The sequence below is a fragment of the Mchenga conophoros genome, linkage group LG5 (genome assembly GCF_057382185.1).
Source record: "Mchenga conophoros isolate Kocher_MC1m ecotype Shallow Benthic linkage group LG5, M_conophoros_male_GT1.1, whole genome shotgun sequence".
Taxonomy (NCBI): domain Eukaryota; kingdom Metazoa; phylum Chordata; class Actinopteri; order Cichliformes; family Cichlidae; genus Mchenga; species Mchenga conophoros.
In genome coordinates this window covers 36,628,073-36,654,086 of record NC_140530.1, presented here as the reverse complement: position 1 = coordinate 36,654,086, position 26,014 = coordinate 36,628,073, and the positions used below count along the sequence as shown (strand labels likewise).

The 26,014-nt window shown below is 40.3% G+C and overlaps 1 protein-coding gene across 1 annotated transcript in view; it reads left to right on the top strand.

Moving 5' to 3' along the window:
• LOC146575032 (protein phosphatase 1 regulatory subunit 1A-like) overlaps positions 1 to 26,014 on the top strand; it is a 36,796-nt gene that overhangs the window by 3,023 nt on the left and 7,759 nt on the right. The window contains exons 2-6 of the mRNA XM_085275233.1: positions 1,201 to 1,292; positions 15,122 to 15,182; positions 22,838 to 22,875; positions 23,042 to 23,105; positions 24,985 to 25,167. Of these exons, the coding sequence (XP_085131359.1) occupies positions 1,212 to 1,292; positions 15,122 to 15,182; positions 22,838 to 22,875; positions 23,042 to 23,105; positions 24,985 to 25,167 (427 nt within the window). The 5' untranslated portion in view covers positions 1,201 to 1,211. The remainder of the gene's footprint in view (positions 1 to 1,200; positions 1,293 to 15,121; positions 15,183 to 22,837; positions 22,876 to 23,041; positions 23,106 to 24,984; positions 25,168 to 26,014) is intronic.

Sequence of the window (26,014 nt, the reverse complement as noted above, 5' to 3'; positions counted from 1 at the left end):
CTGCTTGAAATTTATCCTAAAACAGAGCAGAGTTTGAAGGCGTCACGCTTGATATTTATTTCACTCCCAAAAAGCACTGCACATTTGACACACCGTATGCTCCTTGGCTGGTGTCAGGTATCGGGGCCCAGTGGACATGTGGTGTGGGGACACTGGGGCTAAGAGACAATCAATAAAGCTTGTGCTGGCCAGGCGTCAGACAGGACAAGCCTGGCCAGTGATGAACAAAGAAATCATCAAAAACAGAACACACACACACACACACACACACACACACATCACAGCCTCAAACTGTTCCTACATCAGGACGTATCAAACAAAAGGCAGAAAACTGCAGAAGTCTGAGAAAACCCTTTTTGTGTAAAACATTACGGCAAATGAAGAACTGCTTAGTGTGCATAACAGTATGTTTTTATTTTTATAAGCTCAGATTATTCTCTCACATGGTCAATATTGGCTCAGAATTGCATTACGCTGCATGATTCCCAGGTAACTGTACCATCTGTGTAGGGACTATGCACAGAGCTGTTCAGTAATGAACACTGTGCATGTGTTAAATAAACCAACAAACAAATTTGTATATGTGTAGATGTCAGCTTGACCTCATTCTGAATGAGACCACTTGTATCTAAAATACAGCGTAGGCTGTTTTTAAGCATGTGTAGGCAAGTGATTTTAAAAATACTCTTGAAGAAGAGGCTGGATAAATCCTACCCATTTCTACCCTTTGAGAGAGCATGCCTTTGTCATCCTCGCTCTCTCGTCTGTGCAGGGGCTGCTGCAGAACAGCCCTGAGCTCAGACAGCCAATAAAGACGGAAAGAAACGTGAAAAGAGGGTGGGACTTGACGTGAAAGCGAATGAGAGTGAAGGAGAGGTGTTCCTTGCGGAGAATGCCCTTGCTTGAGCATTGAGAGCCTGGAGAGACAGAGAGGGAAGATAGAATAGAGACACTAGCAGGTGTTGAAGATAGGGAAAATCATTAGAGACCGGGTGGCACAAAACAACAAGGCAATTAGGGGAAAGTGTGTTTAAAGGCAAAAGTAAAGAACAGAAAAGAGTCAGACAGAAACTCAAACAATCTGATTCTTTTTTTAATAAGCTGGAGCTCACTTATTTTTCAGCTCTTTATCCTCCTTGTTTCGTACGGATTCTCCTTTCTCGATCATCCCCTTCTTCCTCCCGTTTGCCTCTCTGACAGACAGTGCCACCATGGAAACTGGAAGCCCTAGGAAGATACAGTTCACCGTCCCTCTACTGGACACCCACTTGGACCCAGAGGCAGCTGAACAGGTAAGGTGGAGGGAAAGGAGGCAGGAAGAAAGGTGGAAGGAGCAGGTGTGGGTAATATGGGACTTTTAAGGGATTCCTCTTTGCATCAGTGAGACACGATTAGAGTACTACTCCCACTTTTTTTAAAAAACAATCAAGATGACTAGTGAAGATGCAAGAAAAAATTGCTTTATACTTGGAACGATTTGCAAAATCTCTGAACACATATTTAAAGCATATGTAATCTAGCTGTCAAAGCAAGCAGGTGTAGTCAGAGCTGAGCAGCTGAGCATGCTACATCCCAAATGCTGTAGTTTACACTGATGAGTAACTGCTGCTTTAAGTAGACCACATTTTCTTCTGTGCATCTAATTAGCCTGACGTATGTTTTGACTACAGCTCTAATGTGAAGATGATGAATTCATAACTGATTTTTCCATCTGCACTCACAGTGAGCGGCTTTACCGAGATGCATAGTATCTCAGCGGTGGTTAAGGGGGGGTGCCGCAGTATATTGATGTCTCTAGGAGGTCAGTGTTTTTTTTTTTTTCATTAGTGACTGACTGCTTGTATCCTACAGCAATGAAATGCTGACAGGGTGAATGAATTTTACTCATTCATCATTAATGGACTTTTTCTTCTAAGGTAATTTAACTGCACAACTCAACTTGATTTGTGGCAAACACCACTTTATGACATAAAAAAAGAGAACTCCTGTTAGTGTCTGAAGGAGCTTAGTGAGTGCAATCCATCCTTCTGTTGGGAATATAGTGAAAAGAGGTGTCCCATTTTCTCATTTTTATAAATATAACATGAACAGGACAGGTCGTTCATAATGAATGAAGCTCAAGTAAAGCTGGCAAGGATTTAGGAGTCTGGCTACACTCTGTCTCACTCGCTGCTTTTCCCGACACTAGTTTTTCCCTCGCTGATACTATGAAACCCAAAGGGAAGGTAGATGTTATGGGTGTGTGTGTGTGTGTGAGAGAGAGAGAGAGGGAGAGTTTGCTCTTGTGTAGAGATTTCAGTTTGAGAGTTAAGTTAAGACATAGAGCTACTGTAGCAGGTGGAGAATGTAAGACTACAAGCCTCAGATATGAGAAACTAAATATGAGATGGCTGCATCTGCTGGTGTGTACATGCATTTCAGTCAGCGTAACATCAGTTTGACATAGACACACGGAGTCGTATACAGCAAAATAAGACAGTTGGCACAAAATCTGGAGCCGTTTCCAGTCTGGTTTGGTGTCTACTTCTGCATGAAAACAATTTGTGCTTCTTATATAAAGGAGAACTAATTAAATGCAATGTTTAAGAATAAGAGCACTCTCTGACATAAAGGCAAATTACAGGATAGACCTGGAGCCACAGCCCCTGCAGTGATGATGTAGGCAAACCCAAAAGATCCTAGCTCCTCCCAGGATCCCTCGATAACAAAATCAATTGTTGCTGGATGATTGCAGAAAAATTGCCATTTTTGTTCAGGAAGGTAATCTTTACTTATTAAAGCCACTGTTATGATCTTTGACATGCAGTTGAAACCATCATAAATAAAAGATCAAGCTACACTGGTCACATGATCTCAGTGTCACTTCTACAAAGTGTTTGATGACTTGATGTTGAGCTTTTGGAGTAAACGCCTCCTTAACAACACGTAAAAGGTCACAAATTTAGAAGTGGTGTTTTTACTTATGTACTGTCAGTGGGTAAAGTTGAACAAGGTAAAGCTATATCAAGCTTTTATTAGTTAGAGAGTTTTTTTTTCTGGGACTTTACTCACCAAACAACTGCTTTAATTTGGGGCTTTAACAACTGTTCTCTCTAATAAACTGTATTATCCTTGTCAGAGTTGGTCTCTTCTGTGATGAAAATACCCAATTTAAAGGGCACCAGTAGTGGCTGAATGATTTCATATGTATACATATTAAACATGTGCTAAATCTAAAGCTATAGCTTATTACCTGTGGGAGATTTTGGATATACTGGGCAGTGCTGTCCACATATCCTCATGTTCTTGTTCTTATGTTTAAGAATAACACTATACAACAGGCAGGTGACAAATTACAGGATACCTGGAATAACCTGGATAAACCAGGGTCAAGCAGGACAAACCTGACTTTTTGGCTAACCAAAAGTTAGCACCACCCATGATGTCTTGATAAAAAGTCAGTGGTACTTTTTGTTCAGGAGGTTAATGTTCAATGTCTTTAACACCTCTATCATCAGAACATAAATTCAGGGAATATCTTTTGGATAAACATTGTTCATTCCTCCACTAAATGCACACATAATGGGGATGTATTGTTATGCTATTTTACTCCAGTTTAAATCATAGTTTGGGTCGCACCAGCTACTCATAAATCAATACGAAGTCCTCTGTAATTCTTAATAAACACTTGGCTCATCTCATAGTACCAGTTCTGCGTTCGCTCCCAGCCAGCGAGCCGGGCTCTTACCCTTTAAAATTTGAGAAAAGATTGCGATCATTTCAGCCTGAAGACTTCTCATGATTCATTTTCCTGATAAAACCATGAGACGTGAGCACCAGTTATCCTGAGGGAAACTTGGGAGGGAGCCAGTTACTAAATGGTAGCTTGATTAGTCTTTCACTCACCCAGGCTGGACGACGGATTTACAAATAAGAAACACTGCCAACTACACTCTACAAAAATATAAACGCAACACCTTTGTTACTGCTCCCATTCCCCATGGGATGGACGTAGAGACCTAAAATTCATTCCAGATACACAATATAACCATCCCTCCCAAACAGTGGTCACAAATCAGTCCAAATGTGTGGTAGTGGGCACATCTGCTATATTGAGATAATCCATCCCACCTCACAGGTGTGCCACATCAGGATGCTGATCTGACATCATGAGTAGTGCACAGGTGTACCTCAGACTGCCCACAACAAAAGGCCACCCTGGAATGTGCAGTTTTGTCTCACAGCAAAATGCCACAGATGCCACAAGCAATGAGGGAGCGTGCAATTGGCATGCTGACAGCAGGAATGTCAACCAGATCTGTCGCCCGTGCATTGAATGTTCATTTCTCAACCATAAGCCGTCTCCACAGGCGTTTCAGAGAATATGGCAGCACATCCAACCGGCCTCACAACCGCAGACCTCGTGTAACCACAGCAGCCCAGGACCTCCACATCCAGCAGGTTCACCTCCAAGATCGTCTGAGACCAGCCACCCAGACAGCTGCAGGAACAATTGGTTTGCACAACCAAACAATTTCTGCACAAACTGTCAGAAACCGTCTCAGGGACGCTCAACTGCATGCCCGTCGTCCTCATCTGGGTCTTGACCTGACTCCAGCTCGTCGCCGTAACAGACTTGTGTGGGCAAATGCTCACATTCGATGGCGTCTGGCACGTTGGAGAGGTGTGCGCTTCACGGATGAATCATGGTTCACATTGTTCAGGGCAGATGGCAGCTGAGAATGTCCCAGTTCTTGCATGGCCAGCATACTCACCGGACATGTCACCCATTGAGCATGTTCGGGATGTGCTTGACCGGCGTATACGACAGCGTGTACCAGTTCCCACGAATATCCAACAACCTCGCACAGCCATTGAAGTGGAGTGGACCAACATTCCACAGGCCACAATTGACAATCTGATAGACTCCATGCGACGATGTGTTGCACTGCATGAGGCAAATGGTGGTCACACCAGATACTGACCGGTTCTGGGTCCCCAGACCCCCAATAGCGCAAAAAACTGCACATTCCAGGGTGGCCTTTTGTTGTGGGCAGTCTGAGGTACACCTGTGCACTACTCATGATGTCAGATCAGCATCCTGATGTGGCACACCTGTGAGGTGGGATGGATTATCTCAATATAGCAGATGTGCCCACTACCACACATTTGGACTGATTTGTGACCACTGTTTGGGAGGGATGGTTATATTGTGTATCTGGAATGAATTTTAGGTCTCTACGTCCATCCCATGGGGAATGGGAGCAGTAACAAAGGTGTTGCGTTTATATTTTTGTTGAGTGTAGTTTCAAACAGTTATTTTGCTAAATCATGTAGCACCTTCACAATATGTGAAATGTTCTTAGTAACTGACTTCAGCAGTATAATGCGGTGGAATATAATCATTCAGAACCATAAAATGGAAATACCTTCAGACAGCATGAGTAAAAGTTCAAGAGGGGGTCCATTATATTGTTGTAATAAAGAACACGAGGCATCACAGGTGCTGGAATTGTTTTTATTGATTTTAAATGTAATAAAAAATGGCCACCTTTCACAGGTAAGGTGAAAACATGTTGGGTTGCACTGCTATGGAAATTACATATTACATGACAGGTATTACACTGGTATTTGTATTCACACAGATCACTCTTTGTGCTGCGCTGTCATGGCATAAATGATTAACAATACAGAAGAAGTTTGCAATCATTTAACAGTGACTGAGTCTTAAAAAACAGATTAGGGTTGCAACAGGGCTTCAAGTGTCAGGGTTCTTGTAATCTATATAAAATATAGAGATAATTGGAGATTACAGAGTTTTATAACATATGTGAATACATTTCATTAGTAAACAAACAAACAAACAATCTTTGTCTCAAACTGAGTCTGTTGGGATCTGGTCACGCTTCACGCTCTCAAAATTTCTGCAGTGCATGTTCTTTTTCTCAACATCCGGCTTTGCAAGGGTATCTGTAGGATGCAGACGTAATTTCATGTGTCTGTCTTGTTTGTGTCTGAGTGTTGGGGGAGTTGGTGTTGTCTGTATTTATTCAGTTACACGTCTGATTCCAGGCTGCGGCCGTTCAATTTAAGACTTAAACGGCTCGCAGCCGTGTGTTTACCTGCTTTCTTTCACGAGCAGATAGATCTCCTTCTAGGTTTATATGGGTAAAACTTGCTTTACTGTTTCTGCAAAGACTCAAGAGAGTCCTTAGCTCACAGCCTCAATAAGCATGACCAAAAGCGTGCCTGATTGCCACTGGGACTTTACATTTTCAATTTATTCTAAGAGCTCTGCAAGTGGCCTCTTCAGCCTGTGTGGCAAGCTGGCTCCCAAGTGTGTGGTTTTATACAGTGTATATATTTATTTATGTGTTTGTCTTTGTGTGGGTGTATATGAGACAGACGAACAAATCAGACAGTCAGATATAAAGAGAAAGAAAATAAACAAAGGGAACCTCCAGATATAATAAAAAAAGAAAGAAAATGTGTGTTGTGTTTGCACGAGCTCGTACGAATGTCACACCAGGAGGTTTCACCCACGGTTCAGTAATCCCAGCAACCTGACACCTCCCAGCATGGTGAATCAGCCTCCGTGGAGAACTGTGCACCAGACAGAGGAACCTTTCTGACCCTTAATCACCAAAACACACACACAAAAAACCCAAACGCTCGCTCACTCCTTTTATCCATAATACAGCACAATCATCTCATATTATAGCCGTACATCTGACACTGGACCTGACAGAGGCCAAGACCAGATGGTGTCACATGAACAAAAGCCGTTGGACTCGGGAAGGGTAACTATCCCACTCCCCTGACATTTACACACCTAATGCTTCTGTGACATAATAGGCAGCTGGGGGCTTGCACAGCAGCAACTACAACCACAACAAGAAGATGGAGGGGGCTGGGATTTGAGATTGGTGTTTTTTGTGTGTTGCAAGGTTTCCACCATAAAAAGTTGTTAAGCACGGCAGCTGCGACCTGCCTGAGGGGAGAGGACAGGGGTTTGAATTTAATGTGCAGCGCTATCCGCTAGCTAAATCTGTGGCCCCGAAGGAGCAGCAGAGCTGAATCAGTGCAGCTTTGTGTGATCTAATACTTTTGTGGCATTCTGCTTTTTAATTTTCTCTCTATGTTGCTTCAGTGAGTGTGAATGAAGGTAGTACTTTGATTTTCTTGCAGTAAATCAAAGTAGCATTTTACTTTCTTCTAATATTAGCTAACACAGCTAATGTTAAAATGATTTTTGTGCGTTTGCATGTAAGCAGTAACTCACAGTTTCCTTATTTTGTGGAGTGTACCTGCCCTGAGCCAAGTGTAGAAACAGACCTCATAATGTCGTCTCAGTCGTGCAGTGCAGGCGTACCAAAAGGAGAAAATAATCTGCATATTGTAGTTAGTTGCTTTTAGTGTTCTTTCAATGTTTTTATATTATTTAACATATCATTTATATAGATGGATGGATTTATATAGATTGTACATATTCTATTATTTATTGTAACAATAATACTCATAGCTGATTGGCTGTTTATAGTAGTAGTTCAACAGCTATCGCTGACAGATGTAGAAAATTGTTTCTGCTTTAATTTCATCACATTGAATCCAGGATATGGTAATTGGGTGATAGCATCTGTTCTCTCCTGGCGGTTTTATGGAAGTCATGCGGGAGTTTTATGTCGAGCACATAATTGGCATACTCAGACTGGGCAGTTTTCTGACAGATCCACTATGGAGCTCTCCTGTACACGAGCACCTGGACACTTGAGTCATAGCTGTGAGCACAGGGCTACTTTGTGAACACCTCATTATCCTAAAGGCATAACTGTCACGGTTCTGGGTCATGTTGACCTAGCTTTCTGTTTCTCATGTTTTGGTGTTTTTCTAGATTATGATTAATGATTTGATTAATCAGTGATACTGTTTTGATTATGATTATTATTTAGTAGGTTTTGGTCAGTGTCAAGTCTGTCTCTCTCTGTCTAGTCCGTGTTTTAGTAAAGTGTGTTTTGTTTCCTGTTTTACTTTGAAGGTTCTTGTTCCTGTCTGATGTCAGTGTTCCAGCTTTAGGTCTTATTCCTTCCAGCTGTGTTCCTCTTCTGTCTCTAATTCCTTGATGACTCCCTCAGTGTATTTAAGCCCAGTGTGTCTTTGTGTCAGTGTCGTGTCGTTAACATCTTCTACTTTCATGTTAACTATGTGTTCTGTCTGCTTGCCTGCCTAGCTAGTTTGGTTTTTGTACTCCCAGTTTAGTGAGGCTCCTGTTCTGTTGCTATCAGCAATAAAGCTGAGTCTTTTGAGTTAATGTCTGCCTCCGAGTCCTGCATTTTGGGTCCTGTCTCTCCTTCTGCCTGCACACAGCCATGACAATAACCGGAAACCTGACAACGCTACAGTCCTGACTCACAGAAAAGCCTTGATCCATCATCAGTCCAACTCATTATTTTACCTCTTCCCCTGCTGCACTGATCGAGTCACACCAGACGGATTTCTGCTGTTGGATTACCGTTGAGGGAAATTACCTTCAGATATGTAGGTTTGCTGATTGTGGATGAGCAAAGAACATTATCTGTCTCACTTTGTTTTAGTATTTATGCTAAGAAAAGCAAGCCCAGTGTTTCCAGCTAAATTTTGAGTGATGAACTTTGTGGCTTTCCCCAGGAGGAAACATAAAATATCTAAAAAATTCACATATTCCTTGAGTGCTATTATTTGTGAGGAATTAATTGGAGTATTTATAAGCTGATTAACAGAGTTATTTCAGTTGTGTAAGGATCAAATCTTATTCATTGTCCTGCAGAGAGCTCATATTAAACTCCATCTTTCATTTACATGAGCAGCGCTCGCTTGAAGAAGCTTCGCTCATAAATGAAAGGAATATATTCCCTGTTTAGATGATGAATTGTGACATATTGAAATAATTTTATTATGGACAATTAAGTGCTGAGACAATGTCCGTCCTCGCATTCCCCATGCAGGTGGTCTTTGTTCTTTACTGAGAACATAGCTATTAAACACCTTTCCTTTATTACCTCAGGGAGGCGATTTCCAGGAACAACCTTCAAGTACAGCAGATTATCAATGGTCATTATTTAATGAAGATGAATGCCATACTTGCCACTGATGTGCATTTATTTTTAAATTGTGCAAATTTTGATTTGAGATCTTTAAACTTCTTCTTTGAGTATTTTTGTCTAAACAATGTAGACAAAGTGCCACAGATACGTCCCGATTTACACTTTCCTTTACAGAGCACAGGAGCTGAAATCATGTTTCTAGCCTTTTCTAAACCAAACTAAGCTTTATTTGTTGTATGCTATCTGACAATTTGGCCTGAATAAGCTGGCAATGCCATGTAGTCGGCTAGCTTATCAGTGTACTGGTAACTGACTGTCTGGGTGTTAATAAATTACATTTTTAAAAAGCCTTTCGGGGGATTCATCTATCCAGAAGGTGCCATGTTGCATCCGATTATCACATTGTTAAGACAGGGGTGTCACTCTCAGCTCAACATTTGTCGGTGTGCAGAGATATTTCAACCAAAAACAAATTTAAATGTAACCGAATGTAATATTTTTAGTGCCCTTACAAGGTCATTTTTAGTGCATGAACGTTATCAGCAAATAAGAAACACAGATCTAGAGGACGTTAATTCTATCACTCACTCACCTGAAACTTATTATTATACACAAACCTGCAAGTTGTGCAACCAGCATCACTTCAACTTTGAAACATGCACTTGGTAGGTCGTAAGCCGAGGTGATATTCTTACTTTGTCTAATGCTGCTGCAGGTGATTTGTCAAGGCATCAATGCCAAGAGACACCATGTGTGTAACGGAGAGACGGTGATGGCATCTGACAAAGTGTACTGAAACATGGCCTGCATGACAACACTTAGTGGGGATTAGTAGGGAGCCTGCAGGCTCTCTATAAAAATGGCTCCTTAACTTGCAGCTTTCAAGTTAGTAGCAAAGATTAGCGCGCTCATAACTGAGTGCTTGTTCTCCATCTTGTTTTAGATTGTCTCAGATGCTTTTAGAGTTCAAGTGTGAGAACAGAAGTGTCTCGCTGTTTGAGGAGACTCCATGTAAAACTGTCCAAAGAAGTGTTTTGTTCCATTATTAGTTTGATCACATACGATAACTTTCATCCTGTAATTTAAAAGGGACAACATGGACCATAGTCTTAAAATAAGTATTGTACTCATTCAGAGCTGAGTTTTATTTATTTTTAAAGACATTTTCCAGTCATTGTTTGAACGATAGCTGTTGCTGTTCCAGCATTACAAAAATTAGTCTCACTGTTTTTCATGTAAAATGAAGTCAAGAGGAAAAGAAAAATTCTAATGGTGGATGTAATTTGTCATTTTTAATCTTATTTTTGTACATCCAAACAACTCGCGGGCATCGTTGTAAGAAGACTTTGACCCTACCGCCTTGTGGCCTGACCTACATTTACCAGTCAGAGGTGTTTTGTTGGCCGCTCCCCACACATCAGAAATACCAGGCATGCACAGCCTTTCCTGCCCACCCGTCACTTTCACAGGCTGTTTTTGTTCGTTGTTGTGAAGAGCGCAAAAGTCCATTTTAAATGGATTGTGGGCTGAAAGGCAGGCATGGCGGTTTGAGGGGGGTGAGCAGTCCAGTAAGCTGGGTTATTTATGCGAGTGAAGGATCAGTGAGTTTGCTCTGCTGCCGGGTGAGAAGAAGGATAATGTCTTTGGGAATAATCACTTCTACACAGCCATGCCTGTTTGTGCTTTAATGTGAGCTGGCGGGGTGGATTTTCTGAAATGGTAACAAAACACACACGCACAGGGCTTAAATATTAGTGCAAGATGTATAGTATACACAAGAGTGTTTTTCTATTGCGGCTTTCTCGATTCTGAGCCCTGCTTCTCATGAGGTTAAGTAAGCTGCAAACATACCAGATAAATCAATTAAGATAATATGTATTCTTCAGGGGGAGAAATCACTTAAATTACTTTGAGAATGTAAAATTTATTGTCATTTAAAGGGACATTACACAAAATTAGCTGCAGTTTTGAGTGCTATTCCTAAGAAACCTTCCACATCGGATCAGCAGCCCATATGCCAACGAAATAGGAAAAACTTGCTTCATATAGTGAATCTTATAAGGCTTATATGATTTACTCATGAAAGTGGCCACTTTCTCATTACTTTCATGTTGTTTTAGGAAGTATCCAAAACATACAAGTTTCATTTATATAATTTTCAAGCGATCTTTTATCTGTTTTCACTCTTATATGCTTTTCATACAAGTTTCAAACAAGACAGATACAAACTTTATAAGATTTATATATATCTTTTCCATATGGGAGGCCTCAGTCACACAGAGTTAGAGACCAGCCACCCAACACCACCTGGCAACCTCTGATCACTAAGGACAAATGTGAATTCTCCAACCGATTGGTGAGGGATTTCTGGAAGCTGCTTGTGGTCACCAGGTGACCAAAACCTCCTTTTGATTGCTTTGATCGCTAGTTTGCATGGAAGATGCTGACTAGTCTGCTGGCACTCATCAGCTAACCACCAGGCGGTACTGAAATATACAATACAATGCAACTTTATTTATATAGCACATTTAAAAGCCAACGATATACCAGAGTGCTTTATTTCCATTCATTCTGTGTAAGGCCACATCGGTGCACATTTTGCTTTCTCAGTGAGATTTCAACAGAAATCGAAGAAAAGCACCAACCTGCAGTCAGACAAGAGGGCAGTGATGCCTGCTCAGTGCTTCATTCGGTCTTGGCTATTTGGCAGTTAATTTTGTATATGCTTGTATGTGATTTTGTACTGAACAGGTATTGTACTGCATAGTGGCAGAGAGCCCAATGGGAAAGTGGTGAGCATTGTTGACTCACAGCAAAACAGTTCTGGTTTTGAGCCTGTTTGTCAGCTCAGGTTGTTCTGTGCAGAACAGCTAAAGTAAAGGTGTGGATCAGTGGTTGTTCTTCTCTCTGTATTAGTGATGTGATGGACTGCTGACCTGTCCAGACTGCACTTGGCTTTTCACCTGATATCAGCTCGGATGAGCATCAGCGACAACAGATGGATGAACTGACTCTCACAAAATTAGCAATTTGGCTGCTTGGATTTATTAGTGTTTATATACAACTAAAATCTTATCCAATTGACACAATTTTCACACAATCACTTGCAGAGGAGCCAGCTTGTGTTTTGACACAGCGATTACTGTGAAAGCAAACTACCATGAGCATTTATACAACACAAGACAGATGAAAAAAAATCACAAGCCTAAAGAGAAGGCTGCAGTCACAGGGAGCTCTCACTGACACGTGTCTCAGGATATGAGGTCAGCAATTTTCTCCAAAGTGAAGTGTTCAAAGCAGTAAAATATCTGCCTGTATGTTAACAGAAAGACACTCGGCGTCTCCTCTCATTCAGGGATTTCTTGTGCTCCATGGTAGTGATTTCAAAGGCAATGAAGCCTCTTCAAATCTGAATACCCAATTAGACTTTGCCTCAGCGATACAACTGACTCTGCTCATTTTTCATTACTGCACATTATTTCCATTGTTACGTAGTTACATCTGTATTCCGTCTTTACGGAGTGAAGCTAATCAATTTAGGTCTATACCCGTGCACAGCTCCAATTGCTGATTTATTATATGTGAGTCACCTCAGGGGAAATATTACTTTTGCAATAATAACGTCTGCAGAGACCAGATAGAGCAACAGTCCAGAAGAAATAAGTCTAAAACAGCTTTGTGCACTTTTCAGCCTCACCAAAGACTTGAACTCAAACCTGTGCCACTGATTTAATCACTGATTCTCATCTGACATATGTTGTCATATTTGTTTTTCTCTGATACAGCTTAAGATATTGTTAAAACTTTCAATTTTTGATCAAATTTGGATCTTCTGAAGTCATTCGCTACTAGCCCATTTAATTGTAACAAGAATACCACGTGATGCTACACTGTGTAGTATGAGGTCGACTGCTCTGTTTTCAGTGCACAAGCAGCATTTAGGAAAGATGCACGGAGGACAGAAGCAGACATGACATGCAGCATTAGTCAGCAACCCCGTTTGCTATGTCTGTGCTTTTGTGTGCACCTGTGTTTGTGAATAATTGACTGTCTGTTTAAATTCCTGCTCTGTTTAAATTACTATATCACAGCCTTTTTGTGAACAAAATATAATTGAAATGTCATCATTTGATTTTGAAGCCAAAGGGAAATTAGCAAGCTATGAAAGGTGCTGTACTCATTTCATTCACCAATTGCACGTCTTTGCTGTCATGTTGGGTCTAAAACGATCCATCAGCAGCAAAAAAATGCAGTTTAGGTTGTGGGTAGATTAAAGCCACCAGTCCAGCAGGTCTGTGTTATGAGCTCAGAAATATAGAAATCTTTGAGAAGAAACATTTTCCCATTGAAACGCAAACGTTATACTCCGTGTCAGACATATTGAGTCATTTTACAAAGCACAACATATCTGAATATGGCCATCAGCCAACAAAGGTCTTGATGTTTGTAACATTTTTTGATGTGGTTCATGCATTCAACAGCCAGTTTGTTAGGTACACGTTTGCAACTGCTCATTAATTCAAATATCTAATAACATGTCAGCAACTAAGTTTTAGGCATGTAGACACTGTTGAGGTGACCTACTGAAGTTCAAAACGTGCATCAGAATGGGGCAGAAACGTGATTTTACATGTGGCATGGTTCTTGATACCAGACAGGCTGATGCAAGTTCTTCAGAAACTGCTGATCTGTTGGGATTTTCCTGCACAACCATTTTTAGGGTTTACAGAATATGGTCAGAAAAAAAAATACAGCAGCAGCTCCCTGGGAGAAAAAGCCTTGTTGATGCCAGAGGCCATAGGATAATGATCAGACTGCTATGAGCTGATAGGAAGGCAACACTAATTCAAACAACCACTCATTACAACCTACATGCTACATTTTTCACCTGCTCACCAAAACTAGAGGATAAAATACTGGAAAAGCATTCCCTGATCTGATGAGTTTCAAATTTACAACATGAAAGCTTGGCTTGAATCACCTGTTTAGGCAGTGGTGTAACAGTAGAGCAGGGTTAGGCAACTCCAGGCCTCAAGTGCTGGAGGTTTTAGATGCGTCCTTGATCCAATACAGCTGATTCAAATGGCTAAATTACCTCCTGAACATGTTGTGAAGTTCTCCGGAGGCCTGGTAATAAACTAATCATTTGATTCAGGTGTGCTGACCCAGGGTGATATCTAAAACCTGAAGGACATCAGCACTCAAGGCCTGGAGTTGCACACCCCTGGTATAGAGGATATTTACTTGCACATTTAGTGGCCCTTAGTACCGCTTGTTCTGATGGTTCCTTCATTGGGATAATGTGCCTCCACAGTCACTAGATTTCAATCCAATAGAGCACCTTTAGGATGTGGTGGAACATGATGGGCATCATGGATGTGCAGCTAACAAATCTGCAGCAACTGTTTGATGCTGTCATGTCGATATGGACCAAAATCTCTGAGGAATGTTTCAGGCACATTGTTTTTAAGGTGAAAGCAGCTTTGAGGACAAAAGGGGTCCAACACAATATTAGTAAGCTGTAGCTAATAAAGTGTAAAGTCAGTGTGTTTCATACAGAAATACAAAATGCATGTACTTTAATATTTTGTCCCAGAATGGTCTCTAGCACAGTCCACAGTGGTAGAAGAAGCTAGTAGGAGGCGGCATGCTGCCCTGCTGCTCTCAATGCTCAGCACTGCAGGATTGCTGTTGTTCAGCTCAGGCATCTTCAGAGTGTTTAACTACCAAACACAAAGGTCCAGGCTGGTCTGACAGCATCATGCAGAGAACAAGGATACTGAATTGATCATCGGGCAAACAAGTCTAGACTCTTCCTCATTGGTTAGTTGATAAAATATGAGAAATTGCTGTAGTGTTGCTTAGCATTTTGATGGGTAGAAAAAAAAAGCATAAAAATTGATGGGTGTGGCTGTGATAACGTAAAGCATAAATGCCTGAGTTATTATGTACCAGTTAATTATTTTTTAAAATTTGTGAGAACATCAAAGATCTCAAGGTTTTTTCAGCCCAGTAAAGATTAAAGTCGCACTTTAAATTGTCGATTTCTCAACCTTTTTCAGATCAGAAGACGAAGACCCACGCCCGCCACTTTAGTGGCATCCAGTGATCAATCATCACCAGGTAAGGAAACCCAAACACGCACACTATATTTGTCACTTGTGTATCAACTTACTCTGTGTTCATTATCTGTGGGCTGACATAATGACAGGTTGTTAAGAAAGCAGAATTTGGCTTTCTTTAAGCACAGGAGAGACATACATACAGTTCTGAGAGCTATGGTTTGAGCAGCAAGCAGCTGAGCTGATATTGTGCTTTTACAAGTGTTGCTAACTATTTTATCCCTTATTGTGCTAAATGACAGGTGAGCAGCAGTCATTCACATTACAGAGGACTCTTATCAGGTGTGTGCACAGTAGCCCAACTATATTCGCATAATGGAATTAAGCATTTTGCCGAAAGGCTCAGCTTACCTGCCGGAGTCGTCTTTGTTTGCGCCCTTTTGAGTGACCTCATTCAAAATTATGAGATAACTGCATTTTTTACTCAAGGCTGAATTCAGTCTTAGAATTTAAAAAACAGCACTGCTGATCCACTCGGTCATTTGTAAGCAGACTCATTCATCTTTGCTCGAGTGTGTGCACATAAAGGCTTCAAGGTCAGTCAGGTACCATTTCCATTATTTTGGGTGAAACCACTTTTCACCTTGAGAAAGGTGGTTTAGGTGCTTCCGTCTCTTTGTTTTTTACCGTTATGGTAATGAAGGGTCCCCTTATTCAAAAAAGTGACCAGTTAATAAACCTGCACAAATAGAGTTTGTGCAGTTTCACAGATATCACAACTACATGCCTAACCTCCCACAGCTCACAGCCAAACCTGTAATTCTTACCTTAAAGCACTTCTTCACTGAAAATCTTACTATGAGATGCAAAATTAATTCAGGCCCACTCTCAGTCAAATTACCTCAATTACAGTACTGTATGTTTCACACTGATATCTTCTCCTGCTTGTTGTGACGTTGCATCTAAACTCTATCATGCACCAAATGAATCTTCCTGCTGCAACAAAGCAAGATAAAACAGCCTGGTGCGCGTCCTCTCATGGGATCTAATGATCAAACACAACACTGGACCTCCTGAGAGTTATCCTGTTATATGAGTCATGCTTCCCTGCTTCCTCTGCTTTACTTTGTTCTGTGAGTGTGTAATGTGACCTACTGCAGAATTAACAGATGATCAGCAGGCAATGGGGCAGAAACAGTCATTTTTAGGTGAGGAAACTGAGGGTTATACTCCCTGCTGAGTAAGAAAAAAACAAGTGTTTTGCGTCACTGAGGACCGATTCGGGGAACACAACTATTATTTTCTTCATATCAAAGCATTTTACCACAGAAAGATGACATGTCTTTGCTTTTTTATCTTGCAAAGAACAACAGTCTAATTTGGACAGATTAAGAATAAGTGTTTCCTGTGATATGCCTGGTGTCTGAAAACCACTGTGAAAGTGTGCTCACAAGTGCATGTGCCTCTGCATTTATTTGAGTCAGTAATTGGACACTGAGCATGTGCAGAGTCTCAAAGTCAACCTTGATCTCTGAATAAAAGTGCGGAGCAAAACCTCAACAATCCCCTTAGCTTCATAGATCAGAGACGAGAAAAGAAAAATAAGGAACTCGAGAGGGTGTGCAGAGGAGTGCAGCGGGCAAAGTCATTTTAGAAAAAAAGGAATAGGAGGATGAATAAGCATGGACAAAACATAAAAGTGTAATTTACTTACATTTATATTTATTATACTGATTCCAGGGACTGAAGGAAAAAGAGAGAATATGTATGTGTGAATGAGGGGAGACGGGTGGAAAGGTTAAGTCACAGGTATTAGAGGTAGTGAAGGTGTATGAGCTGATACACCTGGGGTCAGCCATCCAAAGCAATGAACAGTACACAGCAGAGGTGAAGAAAGGAGTGCAGGAAGGGCGGAGTGGGTGGAAATGAGTGTCAGGGGTGATTTGTGACAGAAAGACAAGAGCAAGAGCGAAAGGGAAGGTTTACAAGAGAGCTGCTATGATGTATGGTTTGGAGATGGTGGCACTAACAAAAAGACAGGAGGTGGAGCTGGAGATGGAGGCAGATGAGCCGCTGTGCTGATCCCTGATAGAAAAAGATGATACTGACTGCAGGCTTCTGATTTTAAATGTCTTTTAAACATTTTTTTTTCTTTCTAAACTTATTAAACGTACTAGAGACCAAAAGGTCTCTTAGGTTCCACAGAATCGTACAGGAGAGAAGTTTTCCACTTATCCCATAATATGGATTTACCTTGTTTTGCCTTAGTGTCACTTAAAATGAGGAATGACTCAAATAGCCCTTAGTAAAGCACAGTTAGCTTGCTAAGCTGGTCTGCAGGAATAGTTTTTTTTTGTACCAGCGAGACGTGAGTGATTTCCTGACAGATACACGGTGACAGTTTTTTACTCAGACACATCTTGGGAGGCACACTGCTAAGACACTGTTGCACTACATGCCTCATACAGGTAGTGTTATTGTCACAATGGTGCCCATTTATAAGTACACACTTTTAATTTCTACACTATGATTTTATTATAATAATAATTTATAGCAAATTATTGTCATGGCTCCTTGCTGTGGTTTGTAGATCACTAGTGTTCCTTTCACACCTCTTTGAAAACCATTACTGAGATCTAACTGAGCAGAGAGATTGATAACTTTGCCTCAGGGAATTATAAAGTGTATTCTATTTATCTTTATTTATAATGTAAAAATATAGAAATCAGATAGTGACAAATATATATTTTTCATTCTTTTTTTTGCAGAAAAAACTGGGTACCAGTATTGACCACAGGCAGTAAAAAACCAGCCACCGTAAAATTGGCGATTGGTTAGTGAAACTGAATCGTGACATCTCGACTGGAGCTGTTTTAGCTGTTGGCCTCTTGATGTTTCAAAACAGCATGTAAAGAGCAAGAAGTGACTTTGAGAGCTCAGCAGGCTCACTGGCTTAAAAGCATTAGAATACCCTGGATAATCTTCTTTTTGAACTCTATTGATGCTTTTATTTTATAAACATAACATAGCTGCTGGCTGCTTTCCCATAAACTTTTAAGCACTCCAATTTTATTTGATTTTATTTGATTTTTTGTAACCAAAGGATTCACCCCCTGCTGGCCATTAAAAATCAGGCAGGCTTAAGGCATTTATCCATTGGCTTTACTTTCCAGCCCCACAAGCTACCTTTGTCTTTTATGCTACCTGTGATCCTCACTAGCAGCGGCAAAGACTGACATGTAATCAGAGCCCGAGACAGTTGTACGTGTGTGAGACAGAACACGGATGTGCAACGGAAAGGGGGATGGGGAGCACACATGACGATGAGGGAGAGGAGCTGTGCTGGTGCAGAATTGCTGTGCCCCACATCACACGGATTCCTGCATTATTTAATGTGCTGCAGATTGCTCTGTCCTGTGCACTGTGAACCCCAAAAGCACATCAGAGGAACAGCTATACATAACTGGGACGCAGACTGCAGGCTAAATAATGAGGAAACTGAATTTATTACAAGCGAGTGGTGAATTTCACTACAGCTTTCTCTGAAGAAGAGCTTTACTTACTCTTAGGGTGAGACGAGGAGAGCTGAGTGAAATGAAAAAGAAATATTTGATTCATTACAGTAAATTAAACTTTGCCATAATGGCTGCATCTGAAATTACATGCTGATTACCATATTGAAAGTCTATGAGAGATTTTTCTACCGTATCTCAAACCCAGTGGTGGCCCAAAAATCTCATCACATATTATTTATTGAATATTGCAGTATGCACAAATGGTATATCACAGCTCCATAAATATCTACTGACTATGGCAGCTCTGATATTAGTGCTCTTTAATTAAGGAATCAAGGTTTTAATTGCTTGTTGCACTAGTTTTTAAAAATGTGTTCACATTTCTCCAAATGCAAAAGAGCAGCGTCACTTATGGAACTCTTATATATGAAATACTTTAACCACATAACATGAGCACAAGCAGCAGCAGCTTGTCTTTGTAGGAGTGGATCCTGGCACCTGACACACTTTGGCACATTTAAAACTAGTAGGAATTTCCAACATGATATGATATGATATAATCATATATATGTGTAGTCTTCTGAATATTACACATACAGACCATGTTTCACTAAGAATAAGACAAACTAAATAGCACACTCTTCACAGACCTACCACTTTGTGCACAAAGTAAAAGAACGTATTTATGTTACACTCTATTTTAATGCCATGGATGTTAAAAACAGCGTGATTGTTGTGTTTATGTTAAATCCAAAAGGCGTCAGGAAGTTTTGTGTTGTGCTGTTTTTAGGTGCAGGCCTAAAAACAACAGCTTTAGGCAAGACTGAATCTTTGTACCTAAGCCAAGTGACTACTGACAAGAATACAAATAAGCATATTAAAACAAAACAAAGCATAACAAAAAAGAATGGCGCGTGGGTGTGTGCGCTGATTAAAATGCACATACTATTAATAATAAAGTGGGTTTTCTGTTATATGCAAGAGGAAAGACACTTTTCTGGTCAGTCTTTAGACACAGACTTCCAGCCCTTAAGCCTTTTTTTCATTTCAACATTATACGGTTGTTCGAGTTTAAACTGCTGATATCTGCCTTATGCATTAAGTGGCTGCTGGTTTGTTGGGGATTGAGTGTAGGAGGAGGAACAATGTTGCCTTTAAAATTAAAAGCAGGCAATTATTATTTGTCCACAAACCAAAGACTTCACCTCCCATCTTCTCTGTAACCAACAGTAACAAACTGCAACATGAACACAGAAAAACAAGCCTTTCAGATGCAAAGTGTGAGAACAGTGTTTCTTTTTCATTTATTGCAAGGCTGCTTTTTCTTTATCAGATATACCAGGCCAGCTTCAAACAGACACCAGCAGTGCATAGCTAAATTGGAGCGGCTTGGCAGAGTAAAGTGGAGGCAGAAGACCCTCTCTGTTCTCATCTGGCGTCGTGTCAGACAGTCAGCTGGGAGCTGCAGTGATAGACTCATCAGTGCTGAAAAGGCTTTTTTTATTGGCCTTTTCTCTCATTCTGCATCACAGATGGGCCCAACACGAGACAAAACAATCTGAATATCAGCCATGTGAACAATTTTTCTGTTTTACCCAAGTTATTTTTTAGCTTTTCTACTGCTACACATTTTAATAGTTGTGCTGTTTGATTTAATTAAACATTTTAAAACTTGTGCTTATCCCAAATACTAACTTAAATCATCATAAAACCTAAGAAAAACTAAGATAACCACAAATACATTTTGGGCTGCAGTCTAAAATGTCAAATAGTATCCTGCTGATTGAGGTGATGTCAGAGTGACATCTTTTATACTTCATTTTTGGACGCACAATTTTGGTCCACTGAAGCGGTTGTATTTTGCCAGGCGACCGTCTTTTTTTTCTTTACGTCTACTGAACGTCACAATAATTTTGCAACATGTCTATATTTCACATCATAAAACTGAAATGATTGTTATTTGAGTAAACAACAAGATAACAAGACTGGTATATATTATTTTAGCTGTTATGCAATCAGATGTTACGAGCACATGAATCTGACGAGGGTTGCGTCACTGTTAGGGTAAGGCTTGCACTAAAGCAAAATTAGCTTAACTGTCCTTCTGGGGACCATATTTAAAAAAATAAACAATATATTGTAAGTAATAGGAATTTGAACATAAACATAAGCAAGTTTTTAATTAGGGTCAAGGATGCAGGGGACCATTTCCCCCCAGCCTTCTGTATACCCTAGCAAGTCTTATTCACCCAACCACAATCACATTCATGCAGCACTTTTATCTATTTCATTTCACACACACACACACACACACACACACACACACACACACACACACACACACACACACACACACACACACGTTCCAGTCGATGCAATATGGGGTTCAGTATCTTAAGAATACTTCAGCATTCAGACTGCATAACACTGTGGGCTCAATCCACCCACCTTCCAATTCCACCACCTGAGCCACAGGTGTTACAGCGAGTATGGATATTGTTTTGTTGTTTTTCTGGCTAATGATAGTTAATGGTTTACACTCTACATAGAAATAAGGCCATAGCCTCTTACTGAGGCAACTTTATCATATATCAACTTTATCAAGCTTTTAATGTGAAAAATTCTACAAGACCACCTTTTAACATATATTTTCACAACCGTGCATCCAGCCACTTTCTTCAGTTTATCATATTGAGGATTGCAGGACATATTTACTCTAATGATAATATTTGCAGCCTCTCATAGCAAACACAGTGAGAGGTTTTAGTGCTGCTCAAGAAACATAGAATACACGTATTTTTTCACTGATAATTTCAGACTGTTTTATCAAACATGATCCGGAGACGTAAAGGAGAGCCCACAAGTTAATATGAAAAACATCCATAATGTCATATGAACCTTCTAAAACTCCTGGGATGCTGTGTTAATAGGATTCGGCTTCACGGGGATGAATCTTTTTTTTAAATGACATTTATTGGCTTTTATACCGTGTTTCTTACACCCCCATGCATGTGTGTGGTGAAGAGAGACAGAGAGAGAGCGATGATGAAAAAAGAAACAAGCACATCAGTGGCATTTTTCAACAGTCTAGCACATACTTTTTAGTGGGAATATTTTGGTGCACACACAGTGCCTTCCCAATGCCTGGGGATGCATAGGTTGCCAAGCAACAAGGTGGTGTCCTAGAAAAAAAAAGTTTAAAGCTGTAAAACGTTGATTTGGATCCAAGTTCAAAACGCTCGCTATTGATCCCGGTTAATGGTTTCACTGTACTCTGGTGAGCTGTATTTTCTTTCCTTCTCGGTTCTTCATTGTTTCGAACAGAGCCGTGTTTCATATATTGATTTTTTATTGAGTTTTTCTTCATCCCGTGAGCTTCAGAATTCATACTTCATATTGTGCTGGACCTGTCCTCTACTGCTAAGTAAAAACTGTATTCAAATAAACAGTGCTATAAAACTCTGTAAGTGATTAATTAGAAGTAAAAATCTTGCTTTTAAAATGTAATTTCAGTACAAGCACACAAGTTTCATCAAACTAAATTAGCTTAACAACAAATAAAGAATATTTCAGTGTTTCAGGCAGCTGTAGCCTAGTCTTTTAGATTCTTTCCCTCGCTGTAAAAGTTTTATACTTTATATGAACATTTTAAAATTCTTAAGAATTTTATGCATCTATATAATATGTGAATAATTGCAGTCAAACTAAGCTCTGCTCAAGAGTGCACCACAGTATGATGTATATTTACTTCCCTTTAAGAGTGTTGCACGTGCTTAGGTGTGTATCTGAGAACAGCTGTTGAGCATATACAGGGGTCTATGTGAAAGATGTAAGTGGATCATAAAAAGAATCCTTCAGACGTATGATGAAAAATAAAACATTATGACCAACAATTCTGGATAAAAATGGAGCAAACCATATTGCAGTGCTTGTGGTTACAGCGTGTCAGATAACCATCTGGCTGGAGGTCACCATATATCCACTGTGCTCCACACTGTTCAAACACACAAGTGCTCCAGCGACAGTGCTCTCACACTGAAGAATAAGCTGTTAAAATCAGACTGTGAAATACGTGGAAACTTTCTGTGCAGTTATCAAGTGTGTGTGTGTGTGTGTGTGTGTGTGTGTGTGTGTGTGTGTGTGTGTGTCTGCCTTTTCATAATTTAATCCTGTACTTATTCTATTGTTTGCTTTCTCATAGAAATTGATGAAGATCGTCTCCCAAATCAGCTGTACAAGGTAATCTAGTTTCTTGTCTATTAAAGTTTGATTTTGTTGTAACAAGATTACGAAAATGAAATTATGTGAATTCTGGGTTTCAATTTTAAGCTAGTTCTATGTTATAGTAATATCTTCAATCTAAGAGCTCTCTGCCCAGCTGACGCGCAGCGCTGATATTTCACAGGCAGCCTTGTTGAACTCTCCTCGGCAACGGCGAAAAGGGCAAAAGGGAACACCTACGATGAAAGGTGAGTTATTTTATAAGCATTGCCATCAATACTACAGTAACTGTGATGCTGGTACTTTAAGTATTATAGCACACTTTTGGTGCTTGAGAAACAAATGCAAAAGTCACATTTGGCTTTGGAGGACAATGCTTTATACTCTGTCACTACTTTACTGTAAGACAGTGAAGACTGTGGTAATGACTGAAGAAGAAGGTTAGTAAGCTGCTCAAGTCAAAATGATAATAAGTACCATAAACCAGTACTCTGTGTAATCTCTGTTAAATTGTTGTGTGCTCTTTTGATAAAACACCAACTGATCATAAATCAGCTCTTTATGACTAACACTATTCATTACCACACAGAAAAATATTGTTGCAACCAAAACCTGTCTTCCTTCTCTCACCCCAACCAGTCGCAACAGGCCCCGCCCCTCCCTGAGCCTGGTTCTGCTGGGGGTTTCTTCCTGTTAAAAGGGAGTTTTTCCTTCCCACTGTTGCCACAGTGGTTGCTCATAGGGGGTCACATGATTGTTGGGTTTTTCTCTGTATGTATTAATGTAGGGTCTACCTTACAATATAAAGCACCTTGAGGTGACTCTTGTTGTGATTTGGTGCTATATAAGTAGCACTGAATCCAATTGAAATCGAAAACTATTGCAGTATATTAGTTAGTATTAAGGGTTTTTTTATATATATTGCTCAGCAAAAAGCTGATGGAACACCAAAATAAAAAAAATTAACTAACTAGCTGACGCCTCATACATACAGTAAGTGCATTAGTTCAAAAAAGTAAATTTTTGGCTCAAAATGAAAGATTTCTATTCGCTAAGAGGGTGGCTTGCCAGTGTTAGCCGGATCACTCCACATTTAAACCTCTCAACATTAAAATTGTTATAGAAGTAGTTTTTGTTAAAGGAATCAAATCCAAACGTTACCCAAATAAAAACATCCAGTGGAAGTCCAGGTGTTCTCATTTAAGTTGATGACATGTTGTTATTGGTGTTGAGTGTTATATGTGGACCCGGTCGGCACTCAATCCAACACTCATTCATTTTCCCATTATCTTATGAGAATTCGTCCCAGTTTTTATGTTTTCAGTTTAAAAAGTGGGTCTCTAATTTTGAGATTAAGGTCCTGCACCACATGAAACAGGCAAATTATTTATTTATCTTTATTTCTACTTTTTTGGGGTACTTGGACCCAGCAATTTAATGCAAATCCATTTTTAAGAGACCAATTCAGCTTACATACAAACACAACATGTAAATGGTTTTATGCAAAGTACGTGCAATAACATGGAGCGTTTACGAAAAGTGAATCAAGAGAACATTAAAGACGAGATAAAAGAAATAGGAAGCTCTAGGATATTTCCTTTTCAATTAGTTTTACAGCTAAACTGCATGCTCTGAGTGTGATGAGTCAGTTCTTGCAGAGGAGATAATCAGTGTGCTTTAGTTTCCTACTACAAGGGGATTAAAACTAATAAACCACAGATGGAGGAGGCCGGAGACAGCGATTAAAGAATTCATATCCAAACTCTGATGTGTCTTTACCTGCCCTGTCACTCCAAACTGTGCAGGGGGTTAATTAAATGTTGCCAGTTTATTAGATTCTTAACCCACAATATGTTTTCCACCTACACTTCCCTTCATTTCTGTTACCTTTGTGCTATTCATGACCCATCTTTTCTCCCATTGGCTGCCTTCATCTCACACCTCTTTCTTTCCTTACTCTCACCTCCCTAGTGATTTTTTTTGCACTTTAAATTTACCCTTTAACTTCAATATTCCTACAAACCCACCTCCTCTTCCTTTGCAAGATAGCTCTTCCACTTATCTAACCTCTTGTCATTTTCGTCTTCTCTTCCCTGCTTTTCTTTTACCTCTTCTGTCACCTCCCAGAGCTACAGTTCCTGGTAGAGCACCACCTGTACAGGCAGCAGCAGGGAGCTGGAGACGAATGCTCCTCAGAGAGCTGCCTGTCAGACCGGCCCAGCCCCGACTCTGTGCCCACGGGAGAGGAGCTCCCCCACGACGATGAGGCCACTGCAGAGGCCTTTGAGAAACTGCGTTGCCAAATGGAGGGTATGTGCAGAGGCTGTCAAGCAGGATTTAATTTGTGTGCTTGCAGCTGCTTATTCAGCAACAGATGCATCCTTAAAATCTGCTACAGTACTAATTTAGGCACAAAGACTAACACTCAACACTTGGTCCACTGAGACCTACCGTATTTCTGTGTTTATGTTGATTTTCCCTTAAGATAATCTTCAGTGAATATGGTCATGAGTGAATATTTATCTACCTCTACAACCTATCAAATCATATTTTGGAGTGATAGTGGATTTCAGTAGGTAGGAGTTATTTGCAAATAACGGGTAAAAAGTACCCTCTACTACTACCTACATTACATACCGTCATGCTTAGCGACAAGCAATCATCATTTCCATCATTACATCGGACAGAATGATCCACCCCTCCGTCTGCATGCATTGAAAAGCCTGAAGCTCAGAGAGCCGCAGAGAGATCCCTCAGCTGCAGAACAAAGAACTCACCAATACCAACAGACATGACATTGACAAAGTGACAGAATGAAAACGTGTTCTGCAAAATAGCTTTGAGTGGCAGCTATAGGCGTGGAAAAGCGGCTATAATTGTGCACCCTATGAGGATTGTTAGCTGAATATTGCTCGGCCTCAGTGCCTTTGCTGTTTTTCAATCCTGTGCTTCCCAACCCTGCAAATCAAACTCCTCCAAAGGGCACAAGAGCATATTTCTGAGAGGCGCTAAGATTTTTGATGGATGAGCATAAACATTTCCTCTTTTCCTGTTTTTTGTAAAATATTTGTTCTCTTCGGATTTCAGCAATTATTTCAATTAATTATCTAACGAGATTTTATAAAACCCTGTGATGTAGTGGACGGCAATCAAAATA